At 52.8% G+C, this 24,864-nt stretch overlaps 11 protein-coding genes across 11 annotated transcripts; 5 read left to right on the top strand and 6 right to left on the bottom strand.

Annotated features, from left to right (window-relative positions):
* Positions 1 to 8: 8 nt before the first annotated feature.
* On the top strand, positions 9 to 548 carry DACRYDRAFT_105308 (uncharacterized protein; the record flags this gene model as incomplete). Its single annotated transcript, XM_040768072.1, has 3 exons — positions 9 to 68; positions 218 to 285; positions 344 to 548. The coding sequence occupies 3 exons, from the start codon at positions 9 to 11 to the stop codon at positions 546 to 548; spliced, it is 333 nt and encodes a 110-aa protein (XP_040631136.1).
* A 133-nt stretch (positions 549 to 681) lies between these two features.
* On the bottom strand, positions 682 to 2,532 carry DACRYDRAFT_48406 (tRNA guanosine-2'-O-methyltransferase; the record flags this gene model as incomplete). The annotated part of the gene is made up of 10 exons (XM_040774830.1): positions 682 to 852; positions 915 to 1,137; positions 1,186 to 1,282; positions 1,330 to 1,467; positions 1,516 to 1,582; positions 1,632 to 1,688; positions 1,736 to 1,852; positions 1,904 to 1,980; positions 2,034 to 2,275; positions 2,330 to 2,532. 10 exons carry the CDS (start codon positions 2,530 to 2,532, stop codon positions 682 to 684), a joined length of 1,392 nt encoding a protein of 463 aa, XP_040631135.1.
* Positions 2,533 to 3,120: 588 nt separating this feature from the next.
* Positions 3,121 to 4,566, bottom strand: DACRYDRAFT_114608 (uncharacterized protein; the record flags this gene model as incomplete). The annotated part of the gene is made up of 3 exons (XM_040769852.1): positions 4,375 to 4,566; positions 3,591 to 4,323; positions 3,121 to 3,540 (listed from the first exon to the last, which is right to left on the bottom strand). The coding sequence occupies exons 2-3, from the start codon at positions 4,257 to 4,259 to the stop codon at positions 3,121 to 3,123; spliced, it is 1,089 nt and encodes a 362-aa protein (XP_040631134.1). The 5' UTR covers positions 4,260 to 4,323; positions 4,375 to 4,566.
* Positions 4,567 to 4,694: 128 nt separating this feature from the next.
* DACRYDRAFT_105305 (uncharacterized protein) lies at positions 4,695 to 5,156 on the bottom strand (the record flags this gene model as incomplete). The annotated part of the gene is made up of 1 exon (XM_040768071.1): positions 4,695 to 5,156. The coding sequence occupies one exon, from the start codon at positions 5,154 to 5,156 to the stop codon at positions 4,695 to 4,697; it is 462 nt and encodes a 153-aa protein (XP_040631133.1).
* A 1,062-nt stretch (positions 5,157 to 6,218) lies between these two features.
* DACRYDRAFT_48765 (galactose oxidase) lies at positions 6,219 to 7,305 on the bottom strand (the record flags this gene model as incomplete). Its single annotated transcript, XM_040774865.1, is given in 3 exon segments — positions 6,219 to 6,839; positions 6,889 to 6,930; positions 6,943 to 7,305. The coding sequence occupies 3 exon segments, from the start codon at positions 7,303 to 7,305 to the stop codon at positions 6,219 to 6,221; spliced, it is 1,026 nt and encodes a 341-aa protein (XP_040631132.1).
* A 186-nt stretch (positions 7,306 to 7,491) lies between these two features.
* On the top strand, positions 7,492 to 9,451 carry DACRYDRAFT_114607 (uncharacterized protein; the record flags this gene model as incomplete). Its single annotated transcript, XM_040769851.1, has 7 exons — positions 7,492 to 7,691; positions 7,752 to 8,132; positions 8,179 to 8,337; positions 8,391 to 8,596; positions 8,641 to 8,770; positions 8,826 to 9,165; positions 9,218 to 9,451. The coding sequence occupies 7 exons, from the start codon at positions 7,492 to 7,494 to the stop codon at positions 9,413 to 9,415; spliced, it is 1,614 nt and encodes a 537-aa protein (XP_040631131.1). The 3' UTR covers positions 9,416 to 9,451.
* Positions 9,452 to 9,558: 107 nt separating this feature from the next.
* Positions 9,559 to 12,073, bottom strand: DACRYDRAFT_114606 (uncharacterized protein; the record flags this gene model as incomplete). Its single annotated transcript, XM_040769850.1, has 5 exons — positions 9,559 to 10,241; positions 10,304 to 11,199; positions 11,246 to 11,370; positions 11,457 to 11,986; positions 12,037 to 12,073. The coding sequence occupies 5 exons, from the start codon at positions 12,071 to 12,073 to the stop codon at positions 9,559 to 9,561; spliced, it is 2,271 nt and encodes a 756-aa protein (XP_040631130.1).
* A 780-nt stretch (positions 12,074 to 12,853) lies between these two features.
* Positions 12,854 to 13,895, top strand: DACRYDRAFT_105301 (NADP-binding protein; the record flags this gene model as incomplete). The annotated part of the gene is made up of 6 exons (XM_040768070.1): positions 12,854 to 12,937; positions 12,992 to 13,201; positions 13,254 to 13,464; positions 13,521 to 13,581; positions 13,632 to 13,668; positions 13,716 to 13,895. The coding sequence occupies 6 exons, from the start codon at positions 12,854 to 12,856 to the stop codon at positions 13,893 to 13,895; spliced, it is 783 nt and encodes a 260-aa protein (XP_040631129.1).
* A 560-nt stretch (positions 13,896 to 14,455) lies between these two features.
* Positions 14,456 to 15,520, top strand: DACRYDRAFT_98952 (short-chain dehydrogenase/reductase SDR; the record flags this gene model as incomplete). The annotated part of the gene is made up of 4 exons (XM_040777555.1): positions 14,456 to 14,749; positions 14,809 to 15,077; positions 15,125 to 15,161; positions 15,214 to 15,520. The coding sequence occupies 4 exons, from the start codon at positions 14,456 to 14,458 to the stop codon at positions 15,391 to 15,393; spliced, it is 780 nt and encodes a 259-aa protein (XP_040631128.1). The 3' UTR covers positions 15,394 to 15,520.
* A 629-nt stretch (positions 15,521 to 16,149) lies between these two features.
* On the bottom strand, positions 16,150 to 21,167 carry DACRYDRAFT_20829 (uncharacterized protein). Its single transcript, XM_040772102.1, has 7 exons — positions 19,369 to 21,167; positions 19,087 to 19,319; positions 18,173 to 19,035; positions 16,945 to 18,124; positions 16,857 to 16,893; positions 16,535 to 16,806; positions 16,150 to 16,483 (listed from the first exon to the last, which is right to left on the bottom strand). The coding sequence occupies exons 1-4, from the start codon at positions 21,011 to 21,013 to the stop codon at positions 17,380 to 17,382; spliced, it is 3,486 nt and encodes a 1,161-aa protein (XP_040631127.1). The 5' UTR covers positions 21,014 to 21,167; the 3' UTR covers positions 16,150 to 16,483; positions 16,535 to 16,806; positions 16,857 to 16,893; positions 16,945 to 17,379.
* Positions 21,168 to 23,718: 2,551 nt separating this feature from the next.
* On the top strand, positions 23,719 to 24,685 carry DACRYDRAFT_20828 (ribosomal protein S12/S23). The gene is made up of 5 exons (XM_040772101.1): positions 23,719 to 23,759; positions 23,961 to 24,025; positions 24,081 to 24,274; positions 24,328 to 24,481; positions 24,532 to 24,685. The coding sequence occupies exons 1-5, from the start codon at positions 23,753 to 23,755 to the stop codon at positions 24,547 to 24,549; spliced, it is 438 nt and encodes a 145-aa protein (XP_040631126.1). The 5' UTR covers positions 23,719 to 23,752; the 3' UTR covers positions 24,550 to 24,685.
* Positions 24,686 to 24,864: the final 179 nt, after the last annotated feature.

Here is a 24,864-nt window from a genome sequence, read left to right as displayed (position 1 = left end):
CGACAGTTATGAACGAAGGTAAAGATGGGGTGGAGGTAAGAGGGTGGAAGGTGGAGTGGATGAAGAAGGTGCGGATGGGAAGAGAGAACAGGGGCGTATGCGGGGCTTAGACTGCCCTTGTGCTGGTGTTGGGTCTTTTATACCAGAGTGCTGACACGCGCGATACGGCAAAGTTCGATTTGACGGGACTAAACCCGGCCCTGAACAAAAGTCCCAGACCCATCCCGCAAAACGGTTCCACTCCGCATTTCGCCACTCTGCGGTCGTCACCCTGCCCACCATTGTGTATGTTCATTGTACATTCTAATATCTCTAGTGTACCGATCTGATCAACTATCTACAGTGCAGTCATGGCAGGATATCCCTCATACAGAGATCCATGGGCGAAGAGGGAAGCATGGCGCAAATCATACATCTTCACCCGCGCTTACTACCTCCGCAACTTGTTCCCCGGTCTCGGCACTGCTATCGTTGCGTTCACCGCATATGTTGCATACGACAACCTACGCATGATGTCGAACAGCTCAAAGAAAGAGGTTGAGCATTGAGGGGGAATAGACAGAGCTCGCTTTGGGTGCTAGGCTGGGCCAGAGCGCTGAGGTCGGCAAAGGATGTACGGTGTCTCGATACCCCGCCGTGAAGGCACGAGTTCGAATGCAAAAGCAATCTTCACGACACCGTTCATATACCATTACCGTCATGATCTGGCCTACGAAATCCAGCGAAATACTTCTCGCGGAAACCTCTGTGACCTGGAGTATGTTGACCATCGGATTGTTCTTCGTCGGCTGCGTGTCGGCCAAAGGTCGGCATCGGGAATTTGGCCGATGTTGTCTTCTCCATGGTAATGAGCTGAGCAACATTAATAAGAATTCGATTCAGCAGTCACATCGCCTGATATATCAGCAACTTACTCTGCGTCCCCACACGCCACCGCCAAAAAGCTGAAGCGAGTTGGCTACCAGTTCCATGCCCTCCGCCTGAGGAACGTCAACCTCCTGGTAGTCATCCGTTATGGTTGGTAAGAAGAACACCAATCGACCACCTGGTCTCAGCATATAGCGAGAAAGGGTGACAAGGTCGACAACTAGTTCTGCCAGTTCGTACGGTCGCCTGGGCGGTCGATAGTCAGGCGATCTAATAATCTGGCTCTTAATTGCATTATTGTGGAAGGGAACAACATACTCGTGTGAAGGGACGCCACTCTCGAGTATCTTCGCTTCCTCTCTTAGGGCATGTCCTTCTTTCCGCCCGAGACGCTTCGCTCCTGCGCGTACGCCATCTGGGTCTGATCAGTCGCGTCCTCCCATAACGCGGGCTTGCACTGACAAGGTGGGTCCGTGATTATCGCGTCAAATACTTCGCCGCATCTCCAAGGATTGCAGGTAATATCGAATACGATGCAGTCTGTTAGCCTGTTTGCGATTCCATATTGTGTAGCACTTCTCAGGATGCCGGGTACCTTCTCTACACACTAAAGTCACTCAACCCTCGACATAAACATAAGAGACATACCCTTGCCACGCAATTGTCGACCATCTATATCAGAACCGAAGACATACGCGCCAAAATAGGCTGAGGTCTAGTAGTTGTCAGATATGTAGAAGCAGATGACTAGAACAATCCCTCACATAGAGCATACTGCCCGTGCCGGCAAACGGATCATATATAAAAGTTCCCGGAGCGGCCTGCAAGAGCTGAGAATATATCCTCGAGATATGAGATCATCTGTCACCAGTGCTTGGTTTGCCATCAAAAGTGAAACTTCAGCATCCATACTAGTGTTTCCGAAGTACTTCCTCTTTTTGATGTCGAATTCTACAACAAGATTGCGTGCCGTACCATTCATGACCTTGGTAGGAGGAATCAATGTTGGCAACGGCTAGTGCACGTGGGTTCATACCAGCCGACCGAAGTACACTTGCATAAAGTTCTCATCGTCGTAGTACCTAAACGCTCCTCCTGATGGCTTTTGAGGATCTGAATGTTTGTATTAGCTGATACACTTGTAACCCAGGATGGTCGATTCTAACATTCTTCCATCACGACGAAAGTCTCGTCGGGATGCTTGAGATTGATCTCTCCTTTCAAGTCCATATAGTCAAATGATTCCATGACGTCGAATATTCGAGCAGCTGGGATGGTGTGATCTGTGGAGCTAACAAGATATTTGTGTTTCGTCCAAGTAAACTTCGCCCATCGGGAAGGATCTGCTTTCATCTCCGTATGCAGCTGTGCATAAGACTTCGCAGACACCCAGAGCTCCACGACAGTCCTGTATCATATCCTCGTATCAGACACAGTAGCCATGCAGATTTCCCAGCCTAACTTGATAAGAATACATCGTTTGGCCAATAAGCGCGCGTGCTCTTCCGAATCAAGGTCGACGATCATAAACGGTCGTAGAGGATCCCGTTCTTCCGGCGCCTCTGGCAGTCCCAGACGGAAACCGTACAGTATCGCAACTGATTCTAGTTCCGGTATTCGGAACTCGAAGTGCACCTGGGCAAACTGGAGCAGATAAGGAGCCATGGCGAAGGAAAGCAGATTCACAGCGTGCGTTCGGAAAGCGCTTGACTTGCTAAACCGTTATGGGTGCTTCGAAAGTTGTCGCGCGAGCAGTGCGCGCTTGACCCTGAGCAACAACTTGGCTACGTAACCATTGCCAAGCAATGTGGAAACCCAACCCATTCACAGCAGTGGCCCCCTGGCGGCGACCAATCTCTGAGCACCCAAAGGACAGGACGCGTACCGCCGTGTCCCACCGTCTGTGCAGAAAGCTACACCCACGCAGGCTATGGGGGCCGGATTATCAGATATTCACCGAAATGGCTTAAGAAAGGGGCTAGAGCTGGACAACTCGTATGCTGCATATTCCGGCTATAGATACATAGTACAGCATTCCTGTGGTACTAGCGTATGTGTGATACATCGAATAGTGTCATTGGTGCCGCAGTGCTTCAGGCATAAGAATGGCTGGTTACCCCAGTTGGAGGTGCGTAACACAACCTGTTCCACGCATGGCGGACATCTAAAGACACCTTCCCCATGTCTTTCTGCCGGAGTAGCGACAAAAGTGTACGTCGATCTTCTTCTGCAGCACGTTCGGCGTACATGCGGTCAAAATCCAAAGCCCACAATTGAGCGATCGGATGAGCCGGCGCCGGTGTCACGGATACAATCTTGCCATTTTTCCTGGTTCCAGTACCGCAGGTCGACGTTGCCGTGCAACCCCGGGTCATCGTAATACCTATCCAGCCGGAAGAATGATGCTTTTTTGTGAAACTCGATGCGGAATATGGTGGAAAACCGATCGACTGTCTTACAAACGAGGATGCGCTGAGCCGGTGCGGTTATTCCTGCTCCAAACTTCATATACCAATTGTCTCCCATGGGCACTGCTATCCTCTCGTTCGTATATTCCTCCAGTGCGGTTCCCCATATATATCCTTCGGGGACGTCATCTGGGTTGACTGGCAACATGATGCGGGCGCTTTCGGAGAGAAAGGCAGGTTCATGTCTGGAACGCCATTCCGCGAGCTGGACAGGTAAGAATGAGTTAGGAGCAGAATAAGGTGGCATATGCTCACAAAGTGAGCATTACTGGCAAGTTCTTCAGGTTGTGGATGTTGGGTGTCTGGCGGATCGAGTACCTTAGAAGGGTGACCACATCCTCTCTTCGGATCGGAGATTGGAATCCGGAACCACAGGTAGGAGAGCTTGCGGCCCAAGACGAGGCTGCCGCGCCAGTAGGAGAGATAATCTATATGCCGTAACAGATCGCCGCCAGACGATTCAAGCACGATGACCGAGTCTCCTCGCGGAGTGAAAATGGGGCCTTCCAGCTCATGCAACCCCGATTCGCACCGAGCCATCCGCACAGCGGACGATTTTGGCGTCGTGTTCTGATGCTCGAGGTAGAAGGACGTACCTTCATCACCCATACAAAAGGCGGTGACATAATGTTCATCGGCTTCCTGGCGCCCGTCTGTTTCGGAGCAGGTCTGTATTGTCCACCGCCGACATAGGATTACAGTCGGTCTAGACGCCCCTTCAACTTCTGAACGTTCCCACTGAAGGCCATAAATTGCAAAGTATCCGTCCATCCTGATGGAAATGATAGGATGGCCGACCGCAAACGTTAACGTGGCTTCATAGAAGGGAACATCTATTTCGGTATGAGATGTTGGGGAGATAGGACGTTCTTCATCCAAGCTTGCTAGTTCATCTAGCTCTGTGTAGAAATCAAAATGCAGCATAATCTTAGTTGACGACCACAAGCGTGTCGCCAAGCAACCACGCGTCGACTTTCCTGTACTCCAACTAGATGAATGGACCGTTAGCTTTACCCGAATACTGGCTGGCTATACATACGGAACCTATCCCACCCAAGGTGAAGACCTTCTGGTCCGAGAGTCGGCGAGCATGCAGGGAAGGCAATCCATCCAAATACCGGAATATGCCCCATAGGTGATTTCCTGCCAGCATTTCTGTGGAACCATTTTTCTGAACAGATCCCGTGCTGATGGAAACGCCACATTGCGAGATGCCCAAGGGAACGGAAGCGAGGGGGGGGGCCCGATTTTCAGAGATCTGGATCTCGCGAAGACCTGTCTGGTCGTAGAAGCCCATTGCGCCCAGTGGAGAACATCCAGATTGGGCCATTAGGCAAGGGTGAGTCTTCCATTTGCTTTTCAGTACTCGGCGGAAGCAGGGTCATATGCCCAGGCAACCGTGTGGTTGTCAGCAGTAAAAACCAAGAGATCAACCGGTGAATAAAACCACATTGAGGCGATCGGAACATCGGTGTTTGCCAGGGAATGAAGCCATTCAACAGGCACGGGCAAGGCGGGCAAAGCGACGGACTTGGACGGTTCTTCCAATTTGCTATCGTCGAGACTGCCCCGTAGTTTATCGACCTTGGTAGGGGTCCCAGCACCAGCTGTGGTATCTGAGAGGTGCACCTTAGAAGAATTTATCGTGGCATAGGTCGAGGAGCTGGGAGGAGATCCTGAATGGGAGCTGTCCGCCTCTCCCCCTTTCACCGGATCAGCCTTCCCCGTCTTCGGGCTGGATGGGTTTCGGTCCCCACTGTCGCTGGGCCCCGAACGGTGCAAAGCTACAGCTTCATCCATGTCACAAGCAAGTGGGGGCATCGTAAGCTTAAGAGCTAGGCAAAAAGAGCGGAGAGGCTACAATAGACGAACATGGGTGGGAAGATAGTCTTGCAATTATATGGGGATGGAGTGAGCGCTCCTGACTCGGATACAGTCCTTCAAGTTGACGGAGGCAAAAGAGCCAAAATGGATGCCCACGTGGCATCAATGAAGGGGTTCTTGCCATGCACTCACTTGGAAGTCATTTTTGGGAAAACTACACATTGATGTTTATAGTCTCCACCCCTGATAAAAATATGCTGAGGCACGTTGTTCAGCTTCCTTAAGGTGTCAGCAGCAGGGGAAATATAGCTGTCCGCTCCGCGTTTCCATAAAACGTTCCGTCATGCGTTGTCTTGATCGCGTCGACCATGCCTCACGTAGAGCTCGTCAAGATCGCTGAGTCTTTGTTTGATTCTATCCAGCCTGGACAATGTGAGGTTTCCAGCAGCAAATTTTCATAGCTGACGCAAGACACAGTGTCGGATAAACAGATCAAGTCCCTTCACCTTGTATTCCAGAACACATGCGTCGCTGCGCTTGATATCATCGACAAATGGCGAGGTCGGGTACTATTATATGCGTCTGAATATATTTCTGAACAGGATTTCCAGTGATTAAATTAGTGATGCCGTATGGACGAACATTCTACCGTGTGCTGGGTGGAAAGAAAGGCCAAGAAGACACATATACTGTGCACCCGCACCTGATGTCTGCCTTCTCTGCCTCGTGCACGTGTCCTGCCTTCGTATATTCCGTTCTGCTTTCCGATACTCAGCTTATGGTGATCTGTTCTCTTAGAATACGTTTATATGCGCTAATCGGATGAATAGTGCAAGCATATACTCGCAGTCAGACTTGCTGAGCGACTCGGCAAATGCTGTATTAAGCAGACTAGCGACGACGACCTCGCCTTGTACTTCTTTCCGCCATCGAAGGAAACGATAACCGCAGACGAGTCCAAGTGATGGAGTTTTCTTTCTTTCCGCATTGACTGAATGGACACAGTCCATGACTACTACGCCTGCCGCGTATCTCAATGAGCCCAAAATACACTCTCCTTCAAATGCCCGGTTCGCGAACGACTTCAAGTACCCATAAATCTCCCATCCTCTCGTTTTTCTCATTCAAGCCGCCACTGATCACGGCCTTCCACTTCCCAGGATCCTCCGCAAGCAAGTCAAAAGCGAGCCAACCCCTTCCCTGTGGCTTCTCATGCGCGATCGCCTCTTCCCATCCCCACCCCTCAGCAGTGTAAGTCAACACCCACACATCACTGAGGAAGTTGCCCGCGCCCGCATGTCCAAGATGCGCAGGCGCGGGCTTACCCTCACCCATGAATAAGATCGCTTTCTCCCTCTCACCGGAGAGTGCGAGAAACCCATGCACACTCCGAGCTTGAGGCCAATGTTTTCCCACTACTTGGGGTATGTTGCTCCAGCTGTTGGAGGCGACATCATATACCGCGAGATCGGCGAGTTCTCCAAACTCTGGTCCGCCGAATCCACCGAATCGGAGTAGCACGGGCTTATTGTCCAGTACGCTGGGGGCGAGAACTGTCCCACCCCGTGGGGGACCCGGGGCTGGGCCTAGGGAGCTCCAGGCACCACTGCAGGGATTGAATATATCGAGGGAGGAGAGGCGGCCTGAGGCTGGACAGCCAGCGTGGATGTACAAGTCCCCCTGCGTGTCATGCATCAGCTGTGATATAACATGAAGAAGACGAGCCTACGCCGGTGGAAGCAGCAGCATGATAGCTCCTCCCGTCTGGCACCTAACCTTGCACATCTTTCACCTGTTCCCACACCTGCTTGCTCAAGTCGAATTTCCACAGCTCTGGCTCGAGGGGGTTCATGTCCACCCCGCCTCTCCCCCCGAAGAGGTAGAGCGCATCGCCCAGCTGAGTCCAGGTGGCTCCTACACGCGGGGACGGTTCGACACCTTCCGTGCCTGAGGGGATGGCGGAGAGCGAGCCGCTGGAGAGGGAGACGTACTGAATGGGGGAAGGGACGGGCTCGCGCGGCTTGAGTTCGCCGGCGAAGATGGAGACGGTATCGTCCTGCGCGTGGATGCAGTGGGAGGAACGTGTGAGTTCGGGAAGCGCTCCTTCGGGCGTTGGGACACGCGTCCAGGTAGCTTTGTAGGACATCCTAGAAGACTGAAAATGACAGGTAAATTCCGTGGTTAGGAGGATAACAGATAAGGTTGACCTAGCGGTCATGATATAACGACGGATGACTAGGACGGTACCGGGAGGGTACATATAGGTATGCCAGGGTCTGACAATAACATCCATTATCATGGCCAGCATGGCAACGTCAAGATAGTGATTGTCATGTCAACCACGGAGATGATCAATGTCGAATTGACGGCGGCGCAGCAGCAGGGCGAGCCCGGGCAATCGTATGCTCTTCACGAGCTGCCTACTGGAAAGGATGACGATGTCCCGCCTGTGCAGGTGGAAGAGCTTGAGAGCGCAGCGCCAACGGTCTCCTTCAGTTCAATCTTGCTATTGAGTGCGTCTCATCTATCCAGGTGTGTAATAGATCATATTATCAGAGTCATTAATATTAGTTCTGACGTCATTTACTCCAGCTCGTGGTCAGATCGAACACTCGAATTCGCTGTCCCCTTATACCTCATATCCCTTTTCCCCTCGACACTCTTCCCCTCATCCTTCTTCGGTTTTCTCACCACAGGCTCCGCCATCCTCCTCTCCAACGCCATCGGAAGCTGGGTCGACCGTACTCCTCGCCTCCGCGCTGTGCGCACCTTCATCCTCGCACAGAAACTGAGCAACTTGGTGGCTTATGCATTGCTGCTGGTCTTGTTTGAGAAGTTGCAGAGCCAGGCTAGTCGGGGCCTCGGAGCGGGTGGCGACGCAGGAGTGAGAGCGCTGTTCGTGTTCGTGTGTCTGTTGGGATGTGTTCTTCGCCTTGCTACAGTCGGGATAAACGTTGCCATCGAGCGAGACTGGTGCGTACACAGTGACCTCGGAACTGCCTACCTGAGCCCAAAGCAGGGTGACCACCATCTCCTCCGGCTCTCCCGCCAGCCTGACACGGCTGAATGCCTTCCTACGCCGGATCGACCTGCTATGCAAGCTTCTTGCTCCGCTGTTCGTCTCCTTCCTCACTCTCCAGAGTAACTCTGTCAGCATAATGGTACTTATGGGTATCAGGTAAGCGCCTCTAACCAATCAACATACCTCGAAAGAGGCTAAAGCGCAGCTAGCTTCGTAACGATGTTCTTCGAGTTCGTATGGATCCAAACTGTGCACAACGAGTTCCCCGCGTTGGTGTCAGAGCAAGCGAAGCGGTTGGCCATTCAGGCTCAAGCAACTCCACCTAGCACCCGCTGGAGCATCAGCGCGCTGCGCAGAGCCCTCAAGCAGCTGCTCATTGACTGGAAAGACTTCCAACGTACACCGGTGTTTCCGAGTATGTCCAGTGTTCATGAACCTGCTCATGCTTATACGCTGCAGCCGCTGTGTCTATCTCCTTGCTCTACATGACGACGCTGGCGTTCGACTCGACTTTCCTCTCGTACGTCGTTTGGCGCGGGTACTCCAACCCTCTAATCGCCGGCATGCGAGGTCTATGCGTTGTAATGGGGTACGTCCTCTCCCGCCTCCGATCCATCTCCAGGCCACAACTAACCCTGACCCAGACTGCTAGGCACCGTCATCCAACCACTCCTTACGCGATGGATCGGCCCCGTCCGCGCCGGCAGCTGGTCAATCTGGTCCGAATTCCTCACCCTCATCCCCGTTCTCCTGAGCTTTTTCCTCCCTCCTTCCCTCTCCACCTCCCCATCCAGCTCCAGCAGTGCAGGCAATGTATGGAACAGCGCCCTGCTTTTCGGAGGGATGGCCCTAAGCCGCCCGGGGCTCTGGGCGTTCGATCTGTCTCAGCTGCAGATATTGCAGGATAAGCTTAGGGATCATCCAAGGAGGAACGCCCTCACCGCGCTACAGTTCTCGATGCAGAGCGTGGGTGATTTGGCCAAGGTGCGTCGTCAGGTTCGCATTGGCGAGGATCATGACCAATTGGGAACGACAGTATGTGCTCGTCATGGTCCTCTCCTCTCCGACAGAATTTCGCTGGACGGCAATCGTCTCTGTCGCTTGTGTACTCGCGGGCTGCCTTGTCTGGTCCTTCGCATATGCGCGTAAGGAACGCGGGCATCTCCTGCATCTGTCACATATCGCGCATATGCTTAAGTCTGCTCTGAGGGTTATTCGTGTCACACATTTCTAGAAACTTTGTCTGGAACGAGAGTAGTAACAGGTATAGAGGTTGATTGGGACATTGGGATTATTACTCGGTTATCACTGCGAATTTTCATACATGTAGAGCGGCGTATTGTTGAATGAAAGAGCGTAAACACGGCAGCAGGCGTGTCAAAGGACAAGCCCAACTCGGACTGCGGTGGCTCTAGTTATAGACCTTCCTCTGCCTCGTCCACCTCCACGACTCGCTCCGGCCGAAGAGCGACGAGCACGGCCCGAAGGTGCTTCAGCACTCGGCTTTTCAGCACGGGCACTGTGCGACCATCCTGATCCACGGCCTCTACCACCACCACGTTTCACATTGCTGGCGGATGCTGATGTCCGGGTCCTTGAGGTGCTCGGTATCGCAGGTCCGTGGTTCGTAGCTTCTTTAATCGGCTGGATAGGTTTCTGTTTTGACAACCGTGTTGCCGCCGGCAAAGGAAACGGGTGAGCGTCTTCGGTCGGAGCAATCGCCGAAGTAGGAGATACGGGCAGCGCGGGCGAAATGGGCACAGAGGGGCTCTTCAGCTTCTCCAGCTCGCGCTTCCTCTCCTCCTTTTCCAGCTGACGCTGTTTCTCTCGCTCGACTTCTTGCTGCTTCTCAAACCTGCGCGTTCGCTCTTTCTCTATCTCTTCCCGGTGCCAGTCGCTCTCGATCCATGAGTGATTATCCCGAAGCTCTGGCTTCGGACCTGCCGCTGCAACTGATTGCTCCCATCGGATCCGATTCGAGATCACATGGTCAGGCTCGGTTGGCTCCAGAAAGTTGACTTTAAAAAGTGGCTCTCTGTCGATCGTCCAGGTACCACGTGCTCCGTGACCGTACCACTCTATCTAGGTTGTCAGCATACGGCCTGTCAAAACAGGAGCATACACTCGCCAAGTATTTCCAGTTTCTGACACTTCTTCGCAAGTTTTTTGATATCTCGTAATGAAGGAAGAGCGGGATCGGTCATTCCTGTACAAGCCGTCTCCATAGGCGGTGTAGGTGACTCAGAAACGCGATATGTGGCATATGTAGCCCGCTTAACGGGAGAAGACAAGGGTGTAGGTGGCAGATGGGGAATCACTGGCGTGACCGGAGAAGGAGGACACCAGATTGGCACATCTTTGGGGATTGGGCTCTGAGGTGCATGCTCAGCAGGGACACAGAGAGAGATCGCGCGCAGATTTCGCAGAGCAGACAAGCAAGAGGTAAGGCTGAATATCTTCGTGAAGGGCACATCGAGTCCAATCCTAATCACTTCCATATCGGGGCAGCGGTCGAGCACAGTTCGCAGATCGCCAAGGCTCCAGAGCCACCAGTCACAGTCTAACACTCGGATTTTACCTTTGAGCGACTCGGCAAGTTCGCTGGGTATAAGAGTCCCAGGCCAACGACCAACGTCATCAACGGGTGCATCGAAACCAAGATCGATTATGGGATTGAGAACGCGCTTGATACGAATACTTTCAAGGTGAGATAGAGAGAGGTTCGCGAGAGAATAAAGATGATCAGCAGTCCACGAATGATGTGGCCCGGATTCAGACATGGATATGACGAACGATCGCAGTGATGGAGGGAGGATTACGGATGACCAGAACGATCTTGAGATACGACCTTCGACATCTCGCAGAGAAAGGTGCTGTAGAGAACGGCAGCCGCCGATAAGTCTCTGTAGACCTCGATCCCTCAGGGTTGTTCCAGAAGTTCCGATTGTGAGAGACGTGAGTCGTTCGAGTCCTGCAATAGCATCGCATAGCTCTTCGTCAAACCAGACAACGTCAATGCTGAGTTTGTGAGTACCAGTATCATCGTGTGCATGAGCATCTGTACACTCTGACGCGGAGCATAATCGTAATAAGTGTGATAACGCTCGTGTACCACTTTGTGAAAGTCGAGATACAGATATGGTTCGTAATTGGGGAAGTTGATAGAGATGAAGGAGTGACACTGCATCCCTGGTAATGTGGATGAGCAACTCGGCAAACCAAGTACGGAAGGTGATACGAAACCATTTAGCAACTCCATTTCGGGTGTTACTTACGACGCCCTTCTCAACAGGAGTAACCAGAAGGGATGAAGCAGGTTCATAAGCGAAGCAGCGGAGCATTTTGCTATGAAGCCCGAGGGTTTCGCAGATGCCATCTGGGGGAAGGCTTGTGGAGCACCAGATGAAGTTCTGAAGGCTAGGTATACATCGCAGCCACAGGTCTATAGTATGCGTAGAGATTGGGACTGGAGTCAGCAGACCGGTGGGTTCTTTTCTTGTCCCTCCTGTGAAGAGGAAGAGGTTATTGTTAGAGCAATTCTCGTTGTGGAGGATGACAGGGTCGGTGATCTTCAAAGTCTTGATATATGCGCCATATATCTCAGGCTCTGCAAGGAACGCTCTAGCATGTTTATCACCGAGAGGAATGTACGCGTCGTCCTCCGGGGATAATGTGTGACGCGTATCATCCGGAATGGTCACCGTGCTGAAGAGCGCGCGCAAAGTGGAGCATCGAATTCGTGCGGACGATGAGAGAAGTGCAGGGACACTCGCTGGTGAGATGAAGACGATGTTTCCGACGATAACTGGTTGAACAATTAGAATGAATCACCCGTCCCGGTGTGACTGCGCTTACTGTCGAGCACCGTGTCTGGAATACGGTGAAGTTCCATGCTGAATTAGGACCAGCAAAGCTCAAGTCACCCAAATATACTATATCAGACTTGGGCTGCTTTTTACGACAGTACGCATTCACGAAGCAGAGGAAGAGAGTGGTGGTGGTCGTGGTGGTGGTGGCAGAGAGGGCGTCGGCGCACTGCATCAAATGCGGCTTCTTGTCTTCTGGCGTCTTCTTGCGGACGCGTCTTTGGCACGCGTCATCACCAAATGCCTCAATGCTGCTCTTACCCCGGTCTGATCTGTTAGTACTACCTTCAAGTTGGGTTTTGTTGCTGCATATTTTGACAGTAATATGTGCGCAGATTTCCGCAGTTGTTCATGGATATACCTGGCGGAGTTTAAATCTCGACCCTCCCATTGGCCTACATTTCCCTTCATGGGAGGTATAGGTTTCCACACGGCGCTAGGGTGCTCCAAATGGTCACTTCGTGGGCCACGGACTCCAATCTCTGCAATATACCTTCAACATCAGTGTACTGCTCGTTCTATTGATCTTGGACTGGGTGTGGGTACTGTGCGTGGGCTTGTGAGCTTGGCTCGAGAACGATCTCTATGCTGACGTACGTCTACATCGTACGCGTGCGTTGTATACATTGGCCACCCTGCGGCCGAGCTTCCACGTCAAGGCTAAACTGGCATCATGGATCAAAGAGCGTGTGTCTCACTTACCTCGAAATGATATAAATCTTGGGTGGTGAACATGTCGATCGTAAGCCCATAGCAAGAAACATAGCAAGAGATCGCCTCTCTGTCTCATCTCAAAGCTCTCCCCAATGTCTATCGCTACCGAGCCGTCCTCGCCTTCTCTCAGGCAGCTCGTCAACAAACGTATTGTCGTTGTAGGCGGATCGTCAGGTGTATGCAGCCCAATCACCTTTTTATGGCTTCATTCTCTTATGCTATACCTGCAGATCGGCTTCGCCGTGGCGCAGTCCTCTCTCGAACAAGGTGCAATCGTCGTAATCGCCTCTAGCAACGAGGCCAAGATCCAAACGGCAGTCCAGAAGCTCATCCAGGCGAACAACGCTTTTGCGGGAAAGATCGATGGGTTGGTCGTGGATGCGACGCAGCCTGATTCGATCCGGGCGCTGATGGACAAGATTGGCAAGTTCGACCATCTTGTAAGTCCCGCACTGGCTTGCAGCGAGAAAAGCGCCTATGGTCTTCATTTAGGTCTGGACCGCTGGGGATGCGGTCGGCATGCCCAACTTCCTCACTGACGACCTGGTCGCCGGTGCTGCCCGTCCCGATCTCCGTCTGCTCGCACCTGCGATCGCTGTTCAGCATGTGTTCAATAATAAGCTGTTCAACGAGGGCGGCAGCGTGACACTCACGACCGGGTATATCGCACAGAAGGCGATTAAAGGGTGGACAATGGCTATTGGTCAGCGAACGATGACCTGATCTCAGTTCTCGAGGTAGCGCTGATGCTTTGAACAGCGGGCGCTGGCTCGATCGTTTCGTTCACCCGTGGATTGGCTCTGGAAGTCGCTCCCATCAGGTCAGAAGACCGAGTTTTACGTCTTACTATCACTCATCCGACTCTGATAGAGTGAATGCCGTCGCTCCCGGCTCTGTCCACACCGAGGTATCGTTATTGATTTCCTCTTGCATCCAATACTGATCCGTGAACAGATGTGGGAGGCCGCCAGTCCGCAAGTCGTCGAGTATCTGAAGCAAAGCGCCATCAACTCCTCGCCGCTCAAGCATTGCGGTCAGCCCGAGGAATGCGCCGAGGCGTACTTATTCCTCATGAAGTGCCCCATGATGACAGGGAGCACCGTGTATGTGGAGAGTGGTGCTCTCCTCTTGTAAGAAATAGTGTTAGTTTGTGGAGCCTCCCGAATTGAATGAACTTTGTTGTCCTGTAACTGCGTTGAAGAACTGTATTCATTTTCCTAAGAGCTGTCACCCTTTATCCTAAGCGTGAGGATTGGAAGAAAAGTCAATGTGTTACATAATGTAATGTTGATCATTCTTGCTCCCGATGAGGGGTTCTATCGCCGAAGGGCCCTTCAATCGCGGACCGGTCTCCCCACGCCGTCCACGCATCAATTCGACGTAGGATAACATTCACCCTTAGTCTGTCCTTGCCGGGCATGCCTCCCTTTCTTGGTGCGTATGGGTTTGCTTCTTCTCGATGAATTTTGCTTATTCAGTACAGGTGTCGGAGAGAACGATGTCGTGGACATGCGTGGGCGGATCTGGAGTTGACCCGGACGGCCCGCTGTGATCGCACGAGCAAGAAGATGCGCTGGCGGTTTGTCAGGGTATAAGTTGCTGGAGGTGTCCCCAGGCTGGACAAACAATAAGCACGCCATACTTCCCCACCCTCAGCTCTCTCTGGGACCGTTGGTAAAAGCACCCCATCAATCATGTCTATCGCCACAGCACAAAGCGCCCCTTCCCTGCGGCATCTTGTTGACAAGCTCGTCGTCCTGGTAGGCGGGACCTCCGGTATCGGCTACTCCGTCGCCCAAGCTTCCCTAGAACATGGAGCCCGTGTCATCATTTCCAGCAGCACGCAAGCCAAGGTCGATGCGGCTGTCAAGAGACTCCTTGCCGTTAACCCTCTCTTCGAGGGGAAAGTATCCGGGTCGACTTTGAATGCAAAGGACGTCAAGTCGGTTGAAGCATTCTGGGACAAGGTCGGGAAGTTTGACCATCTGGTGCGTCTTTGAGCGACTCGTTTTGCATCGTACCTTAATCGTCGTGGCTTCCTGCTCAGGTGTGGACTGCCGGCGATTCCCTCCTGACCAATTTCATGGACGAAGACCTCGAGACCCAGAAGGCGACATTCGATGTCCGCTTCTGGGGACCCGTTCTCTCCGCCAAATATGCTTATAAGAAGGGTCTCTTCAACCCCGGCGCATCAGTGACGATGTCTGTGGGCACTGTGGTGCGGAAGCCGGCTAAGGGGTGGGCGATGATAGCTGCAGTCACGGGTGCGGTGGAGAGTATCACAAGGGGACTCGCGGTCGAGTTGGCACCGATTCGGTGAGTTATGATATGGAGGTATACTAGTGAGGCTGACGATATCTCAGCGTGAATACCGTAGCGCCCGGTGGTGTCGACACTGAGGTACGCGCAGTTGGAGTCGCGTGTTATATAATTTAACTGATGCGTTTGTCAGCTCTGGGGTCACATGCCAGCCGACGTCAAGGCCGGTTTTATGAAGGGGTTCGCAGACCACTCTCTTGTGCAGCACACAGCTACGCCGGATGAGATTGCTGAATCCTATCTATTCCTAATGAAGTGCACCAATATGACCGGGAAAACGATCGATGTCGAGGGTGGAGCGTTGCTCTGCTGAGTTTCCCGAAGAAATTGGAGGTTGTTGCATTGTATCTAGATGGATTGGGATGGTAGGCAGGCCGGCAGTGTGCCAGAGAGAAAGGGCAATATGAATATGAAGCAGAATTGCAAGGGTGCGAAAGGCGTACCATGCGGCATAACAAATGTGTAGTGTGACGGCAACACCGTGACAGTCGTGCCACAGCAGTGACTACCGAACAGGTTTCACTCGATCAATCCTCAGTAACAGCCTTGTTTGAAGGGTGGGACTGCAGGTGAAACAGTGGGATATCCCAATATAAATGAGCGATGACTTGGATCGGCAACTTGTATTATGTCCTCACTGCCGCGGCCTTGTCCTCAAATGCATGAAGATCTTAGTTATCCCCGATGCGGGGACCGGGTTGATCCCCCGAACGAAGCGCATGCTTTATGTTATTTTATTACGAGAGACGGCGTCCCTTACACTTCGATCTTACGTGTGTGTACATACATTTTGTTTGCTGGAAGTGAGAATAGAGGATTAATTCACATTCGCAGGCCCCTGGCATTGAGAAGGCCAGCTGTGATCGCCGGATCAGAATGTCAAGATATATATATAAGCAATCGCAGGTGTTTCACCGGACAAACAGCTTCGTCTCCGAGCTTCATCAGCAAGTCAGCATGTCTATCGCTACTGCCCGAAGCGCTGGGCAGTGACACGATCGGAGACATGTGCAGGGGAGATATAAGTAGTAGCCGGCTGCTCGTGCATATGCGCTGAACACGAACCACCTTTCTCTTCAAGTTTCAATTGCAAGATCAACACATCAATTATGTCTATCGCTACGACCCAAAGCTCTCCATCTCTGCGACACCTCGTTGACAAGCTCGTCGTTATTATTGGCGGGACCTCTGGTATCGGCTGCGCCGTTGCTCAAGCCTCGCTGGAACACGGAGCCCGTGTCATCATCTCCAGCAGCACACAAGCCAAAGTCGATGCGGCGGTCAAGAAGCTCCTTGCAGCAAACTCGCTCTTCGAGGGCAAGATATCGGGGTCAACAGTTGACGCAAAGGACGCCAAGTCGATTGAGGTGTTCTTGGATAAGGTTGGGAAGTTTGACCATCTGGTGCGTGATTCGCATGATCACTCATGGTGCGCTGGGGCTAACACGCGTCAGGTATGGACCGCCGGCGACGCCCTCCAAACCAACTTCATGGATCAAGACCTCGAGGCATACAAAGCGATGTTCGACATTCGGTTCTTTGGCCCTGTTATTGCCGCCAAGTATGCTTACCAGAAAGGACTCTTCAACTCTGGTGCATCTGTGACGATGTCTGTGGGTTCACAGGTGCGGAAGCCCCCTGGCAAAGGGTGGGCCATGACTGCTGCAGTCTCTGGTGCAACGGAGAGCATCACAAGGGGACTGGCTATCGAACTGGCACCGATTCGGTAGGTTCCAATACTGGATGCTATGAAAAATAAAGTTAACCCGATCTTAGTGTGAACACCGTGTCACCGGGTGGTGTCGACACTGAGGTTAGTGAACCAGCACTATGCTGAAACTACATAGGCTGACGTGCTTGTCAGCTGTGGAATGGTCTACCAGCCGAAGTGAGGGGAGGTCTCATGAAGATGTGGGCGGACCACTCCCTTGTGAAGCACACAGCCCAGCCAGAAGAGATCGCAGAGACCTATCTTTTCCTCATGAAGTGCACCAACATGACTGGCAAAACGATTGACGTCGAGGGTGGCTCGCTGCTCTGCTAAGGTTCGCGAAGAAACGAGAGTTACCATTGCAACGTATCTAGTTGGTAGATTGGTACGGTAGGTAGAGCAATAAGAGAAAAGGAAAAGGGTACTAGAGTGCTGAATTGCAGTGGGTATGAGGCATGCAGAGCGAAAGATGCGGCGTAACAAATATGCTAGGAACGTGCTATGGCTGCAGAGTCAATCAAAAAGGCTCTTTGGCGAGGAGAGATCCCATCCGATAAAAAGTACATGATCCACGCCGTCGCAGGCTCCTCATATCCTCCCTCCTCCGGGGTCTAATGGTCCCAGAGGACCGTAGTTGATGGGTTTCCCGGCTGCCCCTGAACGTTGTCTGGCATGGCCCTGACTCCGCACTGCGGATGAGTCCGCAACCGGCCTCATCGGCCTGTAAGCGGGGCTGTCTTCAAGGCGATATCGCTGGGCGGCCGGTGGCGCCTGCACGAAGTATTTAGAATCCATTGCAGGAACCGGAGGCACGCGATACGCCGGGCTGAAGTCGTTGGTGGGCCGATCGTCGAAGCCTTCTTCAAGCATGGCTTCCATCTCATCCTTTCCGACGGTCTTCGCTTCTCGAAGGAAGTCATCATCCATGTCCGCGCCTAGGGTAATGGGAGGAGGTGGGTATTGTGCAGAATTTTCGTTGTAGCCTCCGATCTGAGTGCCCCAGTGGTCGTCCTCGTTCGACGACACAACGGAGACTGTATCAGACATAGCGCTGTCATAGCCATCGTCCATCACTTCGCGGCCCTGGAACGGTGAACCGCTGAACGGTGAGCCGTTGCCGAGGCCATTCATGGAATGAGAAGTAGAGAACGGATCCAAATGCTTGCCGAACTGCATACGTTCGAACTCCCTTCGGCGACGTTCGTCTCTCCTGAGCTTTCGCAGGCGAGAGCGTTCCCAGTCCTCCCACCGACGTAAGGGAACAGAAGTACCGTCATACGCTCCAGCGACGCCGCCACCATGCCCAAGGGACTTGAGCTCACCTTCGACTTTCCTGCATGAAGGTTAACATCGACCATCCCAAGCAGCAGTAAGCACGTACCTCGTTTCACCCCATGAGAAGTCGTCGAAGTGCCAAAACGCGTAAACAGGAAGAACGAAATTCCAAATGGGAAGCGCCAGGAGATATATAAACATCCATGCGACGTAAATAAATTTGCGGGTGGTGATGAGGATGAGGATGGCGGGAAGACCGATGACCGCGACCAGGAGCATGAGGGGGATGGCCTTTTCGAACGAGTTCGGGGGCTCGAGGACCATGTTGACAATAAGGGCGTAGGTCAGACAGATAGAAACTGGCAGCACAGCTGTACCTAGAAGATCCATGAAAACCACAAATTGCATGGAAAAACAGAAGGTGCCACAGAGATTCCGAACGCGGACGAGCTCCATGAGATTGTGCACGGTCGAGTTGATCCATCGGCGGCGTTGAGAAAGAAGAACTTTAAACTCATCGGGAGCCACAGTATGACACTTTGCTTGTGGGCAGAAGATCATTTTGCGGCTGGGGAAGGTACGCAAAAGAATGGTGGTGAGAAATCGATCTTCTCCAAGGAGAAGCAGGTTTTTCTGGTGCAGAGTTGTGACGTCGCTCTGACTGTAATCACGGACGATTTCGGGCTTGCACAAAAGCGGGATCCAGTCGTCATCTTGCGCCTTGCGTGCTTTCAGTCGATACATGGAGAAGCATCCGGGAAGACAGGTAACACCACCGAAAACCGACTCGAAGGCCTTAGCCAAATGATGAGAGATGAAATATTCGTAGACCTGGATCATAGTGACCCAAGACTGCCGTTTGTTGGCAATTCGGGTCTCGCCACAGACGCCCATGATCATACGGTCGTGGTGCATACAGTTGACGAGCTGCTTCAACGACATGGTGTCCACGCGGGTATCGGCATCAACCTGTCTGAAGGTCGGCCTACTGCCACAATGGAATGTTAATAGTGCACTCACCATGAGACACAATTCGAAGAAGTCCGGCGTCACACCCATGAGCACCTGGATCTTGCGGAACATATCGAAGTCCAGTGGAGTCATCCGGTCGTTGTACGTGACCCGCTGGAAGAAGTTCATGAGGACCAGCTGGCTGTCACGTTTGCCACGGTTGCCTGGCTTGGGGCCATTCATTTCCTTTTCCATCCCGCACTTGACTACAATGATAGTCGGCGTCCGGTGTTTACCGTACACTAATTAATTCATTAATAACGTGGTCATTTGATAGGGGAACAAGCGCACCGTAATGGCCAGCATACACCATCGCCCTGTTCTCTCTTTTCGCGCCTGTTCCGATAGCTCCGTACAAGAGCGGCATCGGGTCTCCAAACCGCTCATCCGCCTCCAATAATCCCACACAGATGTCTGGTGTGCTTGTCTTCTCCCCAGAACCGGTGACCATACCATCGCAGACGACAAAGAGCAACTTGCGCTTGTCCGAGTACTGAGTACCGGCGATTGAGTCAAGCGTGCCACGGATGGAATGTTCATTCTCCGAGTAACAGGTCACGAGGCATACGGTGTAGAGTTCTGCTCCTATTTGGGTTGCCTGGATCAGCGGTTGGGCGGCGGCGACTGCGGCTGCTGCTGCTGGGCCACGCAGGCTAGGTGAGCTGGGCCGGGACGTCTTCGATGACCGCTTCGTGAGCTTCCCGCTCTTCTTGGCCGCACGTGCTGTCCAGGGTGCGGTACCCATCTCGTTGTCCACCGTGACGTTTGCACCTTCTGGCATGACAGCGGGAGAAATGACGGTCCTGCTAAGGTTGCGCGGAGGCTTGACCAGCTCGGCACTGATGAACCAATTGAAGATGCATGCCATTCCGAATCGGGTGAGGACGATACCCATGATCATAACGAGACTGATGTAGAGGAACAGCGTGCTGATGAAACATCCCGCAGTAAGCTTGTCGATGCTCCCTGCATAGTAGCGTTCTTGGAGGCAAGGCACTGCACTCTTGAGGTATGGTCGAGAGTAGAACAGCATGGTAGCATCTCGACCTGAACTGCCCGGCCTGGTCCGCAAAACAGATCGGATAGCTGCATCGACAGGGTCGGCGGTGATGGGGTTCGGATTGGACTGCATGTAGGGCTGCATATTCAGCACGTCGCCGTCGATGACCATGTAGTCAGTGAGGTTGGCAACCTGGTCCCAATCGTACCCGACTATGAGCGAGGTATTCTGGAGATTGTACATCTGGAAAGTGGCCGGCTGGCTAGGATCTCCCATCGGGCAGGTTGTCCCATTGCAGACGTTCATATTGGCGAACCGCGCACTGAGACTCTGGCATGCGGGGAAGTTCGCGTAGCCGCGCTGGAAGTACGGGGTGATATCCTGGCCGGGCTCCTGGGCCGCAATAGTAAAAAAGTCGAAGTTTGCCGGTGGCGTGGAGGAACTGATGTTGTATTCCCACCCTTCGACGCCCAGCGTGCCTGGGGTGCTGCCGAGCTTAGAATATCGCGATTGGTCGATGGACGCGCTGGTCGGGCAAAGTACCCTGTCTAATCCCATGGTGACGAACCCCACAAACGCGCCCAGGACGAGCGCAAGAAAGCACAAGGCCACCTTTTCTCGCCAGGCCTGCTGGGACGGAGTGTCCGATATGCGGGCCCATTTGAGGAAGATGGGTGGAGCCCAGAAGGTGATTAAGAGGGAGAAGATGCGCCAAGCGTCCCAGGAGTCTGCGGGATCGACCAGCTTGACCGCTTGGGAACCCACGATCGTGGGGGGGTTGATTAGCGGCGCGGGTGCCACAGACCGCTCTGGTTTAACCAGCGTCTTTGCGCGTCGGATCGAGCCGCCGCCACCTTGGCGCGTAGGCTGTCGGGTGTGCATTGGAAGCGATGGGCGTGATGAATCGGGTAAGGGGAAGAAGTTCGGATTTGGCATTGGTGGATGCGGTGCGATGCAAGGAGTGACTTTGGGTATTATGAGAACATAAAGAGGACGACGAGAGAAGGGCAAAGCGAGGGTGGAATGCTGGGAGTTGTCAGTCTGATGTCCAGCAGAGCAGGGTAGGTGTATGCGTATGAGTTGCGGTCGTCGTCAAGAGAGAGAGGAAGGACGAAGAAGGGGAAGAAGACGACGAGGAAGAGGGAATACGCGACGAGGAGGGGCAGACAAGGTGATGAGGAGAGAAGGGACCGCAATGACCAGCTATGTTGGTTGCTTCCGCGTCGCGATCGAATGGGAAATTCGCACCTGTTCACACACGGGCTATTGACGACGAATCAGCCCATTTCAATTCACTTGGCAATGGGGGTGCATTGTAACTTCAATTACAACAAACAATTCATCTTACAAAAGTAAAACATGTACACAAATCATATCAATACCCTCGCCGCAATCGCTCATTCTCATTCCTAAGCAACTCGTTTTCTTCTCGCAACCTTCTTACCTCATCCATGTACTCTTCCATCATTCGCCGAAACTCATTCTAGGGCACACATCAGTCATCCATGGACCCCTGATTCTTGCACGTTTCTCGTCACGTACCTGTTGGAGCCGCGCGCTCCTGATCACCTCCATGTGCAAATTACGTGTTGCACGCGAAGATTCTGCCCTCCAGTCGCTCATAGCGCTCGTAAATGCAGCTCGGAGCAAATCAGACCCTTGGGGGTTCAATGCCTGGTTTAGTAACATCGCTGCCGGCCCTGTGGAATTTCTCTTCAGAGGGGAAGGAACGAGCGCTGAAGATGTCGATTCTTTGGGTGGTTGAAGGCGTGTTCCTTTGACGGTAGGTGACGCTGAGCGGGGCGGGGAGCTGGTTGGTGTAACAGTTGAAGTGCTACGGCGCAGTTTGTTTCGTCCTTCCTTCTGAGATTCATTTGATACGCTTCTTGCGGCCGAGCCCCCGGTTGGCCGAACCTGTCTGGAGGCCGCAGTGCTGTTAGTGCTGTCCCCAGTTAATCTTGACACCGGCTTTGTCCGGACTAGGGGGCTACTGGTGACACTCGGCAAGTGTGGGCTGCTCGGTGTTGCCGTGCTCGCAACGGATTTGCGACTCGCAGAAACGCGAACTGGTATGCGCGGTGGAGATATAGATGCCCGTAAGCTGGCGGAAATGGGCTTCTGGGATTCTTTGACTGGAGCGACCGAAGAACGCCTCGAGACCTTGTCCTCCGTCGCTGTGCTAGACATGGAACGTCGCACGCCTGCGTGAGTGTCAGATAAGATGGGCAAATTTGTCGGGTGTTCGGCAAGCGGTGTCGGCTTTGGGGCTATTCCTTTTGGGGTGCTCTCCTTGCTCCCACTTTCTGTTGCAGTAGTCTCGACCTTGTTCTGTTGGCGCGTTGTCAGATCAATGAAGCGACTCGGTCAAACTATACTCACATTAACCATGACTGCTAAGACGGACCCGCCATCATCGCTGACTCTGATCTCAGTCGGCGGCTCCTTCAAGCTGCGCAGGTTATACAACCGGAGCTGGCCGTCGAGCGTGCCGGCGACGACAAGAGAACCACCAGGCAAAAATGCGATACAGGTTAAGCGTGTTGTACTTTGAATAGTCTTATGAAACCTGTCAAAGACATCAGTATACCGTTCGACATGATATGGTCGCACGAACGGTTTGTCGCCTTCTTCCAGATCCACCAACGCGGCATCGCCTTGCCTCCCAGCTATAGCACACAAGCGCTTGTTGTAAGGACTGTAGCTGATGTCGATCACCTCTCCTCTGACCACCTCTTTCTGCCGCAGCGGCGCGTTTGGCTTTGAGATGTCCCAAACACTGACTATGCCATTTGCATGACCGGTCATTAAGGTCGTCTTCTTATATCTCGAGAAAGCAAGTGACGTGAACGGCGAGTCCGAGGGCGCTTTGATGCTGATACGAGTGTGTGGAGGGGTGAGCGAGTGAACAAGAATTGAGGTTGAGGTTAGGGAGGCAATATTGGAATCTGCAATGTTGATAGCCAGTTTGGTTATCTGGGCAGACGGCTTGTGCCCCTTCATAATGATAAGCTAGCAGCACAAGGATACTAATATAGTTGCAAACCTCAAGGGAGCTTCCTGTCACCCGCTTCGTCCGGATATCGTAGGAAAAGATCTTGCTCCCTTGTGCAAAGAGGATCTCATTCCCCTTTTGGCGGGCAGCAAGAGCAGTGACAGCTGCTGTTTCACCGGGCTAGAAACGTTCTGAGCGCATATACCGAGACTATTGGTTATTATAACTCACCCCGTAGGCCTTCCTGTGGTCCATAATCCCGTCATCTCCAAGCTGCTTTAGTCCTCCCTCCGCCAACCCAAACAGACCGCCGTCGTCGGATGAACAAGCAAGACTGTTGAACGCGCATCCAGCCAAATGACGAGCAGGCTTGTTAAGATCTGACACATGGAAGTACTTGACGCCGCTGGAGGTAGAGACGACGACCGACATCGTTGAGGGTATCCAAATATTGTGCGGTCGATCAGTTCAACAGACTGGTCAGGATGTCAAGTCGCGTTCCCTGGTCATGTGCAGGCACGTGATGTTAGAAAGCATCCGGCTCCAGCCACTCGGAGGCATAAGATGGGGGCTGAGCCGCTCGAGTTGGTCCTGTACAGTTTTAACTTGGGCGCAGCGGAAGCAAGATAGTAGTCGAGGGACCGTCAATCGCTCGCTCACTTCTCGACGACACACCGACCGACATGGGATGTGAGTATCTATCTTTACTGCTCTGAGGGGTCGTGCATGTCGTTTGGACGAGTGGTTGGATCCATGAGAGAGGCAGAGGTGTTGTCATCTGGGTGGCATATAAGGAAGGAGTGGGGTCTTGAGGGGAGGGGGGGCAGACAGACGACATGCAGACCTCGTTGGGAGGTCCTCCGGATTGAACGCTCATCAATATGTCTTTAGCCAACAAGCCTCGCGGTCTCCAGGCTGCTCGCAAGCTCCGTAATACCAGGCGTGACAACCGCTGGGTGCGTGCCATTCCCCCATCTACCCATTATTGCAATGCTCAGAGTACTCTTATAGGCGGACAAGAACTACAAGAAGCGTGCGCTCGGGAACATCTACAAAACCTCACCAACCGGTGGTTCTTCCCACGCCAAGGGCATCGTACTCGAAAAGGTCGGCGTTGAGGCTAAGCAGCCCAACTCTGCCATCCGCAAGTGTGTGCGTGTACAGCTCATCAAAAACGGCAAGAAGGTTACCGCTTTCGTACCTCGGTGAGTTCCCTTCTCTCGACCATGTATGTGTGTTATCTGACAATGATGTGCAGTGATGGTTGCTTGAACTTCGTGGATGAGAACGACGAGGTCCTCATCTCTGGTTTCGGTCGCCGGGGTAAGGCAAAGGGTGATATTCCTGGTGTACGTTTCAAGGTAGTGAAGGTATCTGGTGTTGGTCTCCTTGCATTGTGGAAGGAGAAGAAGGTGTGTTGCTCCCTTTGAACCCCGTTTGTCCCTTCTGATGCCCCTTCTAGGAGAAGCCCCGTTCATAAACGCCTGTTCGACTGCTATATGGGATAGTGGGCTTCCGTTGTACGGTCGGTGTGCCGGATTTGACTGCACGGCTGTTCACGTAGTATGGCATCTTATGAATGACTATGCTACACCATTCTAACCGGAAGTGACTATTTCATCTACGCTGACTGTGAACATGAACGACCCCGTTGAGAAACGGTTAAGCCCTTGCTGAAACAGAGATGTGACCCTGAATGTGGACAGCCATCGCATTTCAAATAGAGTACTCTGCTCGTCGTTAGAATAGTAAATAGGCTGCACTCCATTCGTGGTTTAAGGACGCACCAGTGATC

Source organism: Dacryopinax primogenitus, assembly GCF_000292625.1.
Source record: "Dacryopinax primogenitus strain DJM-731 SS1 chromosome Unknown DACRYscaffold_4, whole genome shotgun sequence".
Lineage (NCBI taxonomy): Eukaryota > Fungi > Basidiomycota > Dacrymycetes > Dacrymycetales > Dacrymycetaceae > Dacryopinax > Dacryopinax primogenitus.
Note: the sequence above shows the minus strand (reverse complement) of the source record. Positions and strands in the feature narration are given on the sequence as shown.

What these genes read in the sequence shown, in the direction of transcription:
- DACRYDRAFT_20829 (XM_040772102.1), bottom strand. Translation starts at nt 21,013, where the DNA reads ATGCCAAATCCGAACTTCTTCCCCTTACCCGATTCATCACGCCCATCG. An exon ending in TCTTCGAATTGTGTCTCATG is followed by an intron (nt 19,036 to 19,086) that starts GTGAGTGCACTA and finishes ACCTTCAGACAG; the next exon opens with GTTGATGCCGATACCCGCGT. An exon ending in TTCTCATGGGGTGAAACGAG is followed by an intron (nt 18,125 to 18,172) that starts GTACGTGCTTAC and finishes ACCTTCATGCAG; the next exon opens with GAAAGTCGAAGGTGAGCTCA.
- DACRYDRAFT_20828 (XM_040772101.1), top strand. An exon ending in CCAGGCGTGACAACCGCTGG is followed by an intron (nt 24,026 to 24,080) that starts GTGCGTGCCATT and finishes GTACTCTTATAG; the next exon opens with GCGGACAAGAACTACAAGAA. An exon ending in GTTACCGCTTTCGTACCTCG is followed by an intron (nt 24,275 to 24,327) that starts GTGAGTTCCCTT and finishes AATGATGTGCAG; the next exon opens with TGATGGTTGCTTGAACTTCG.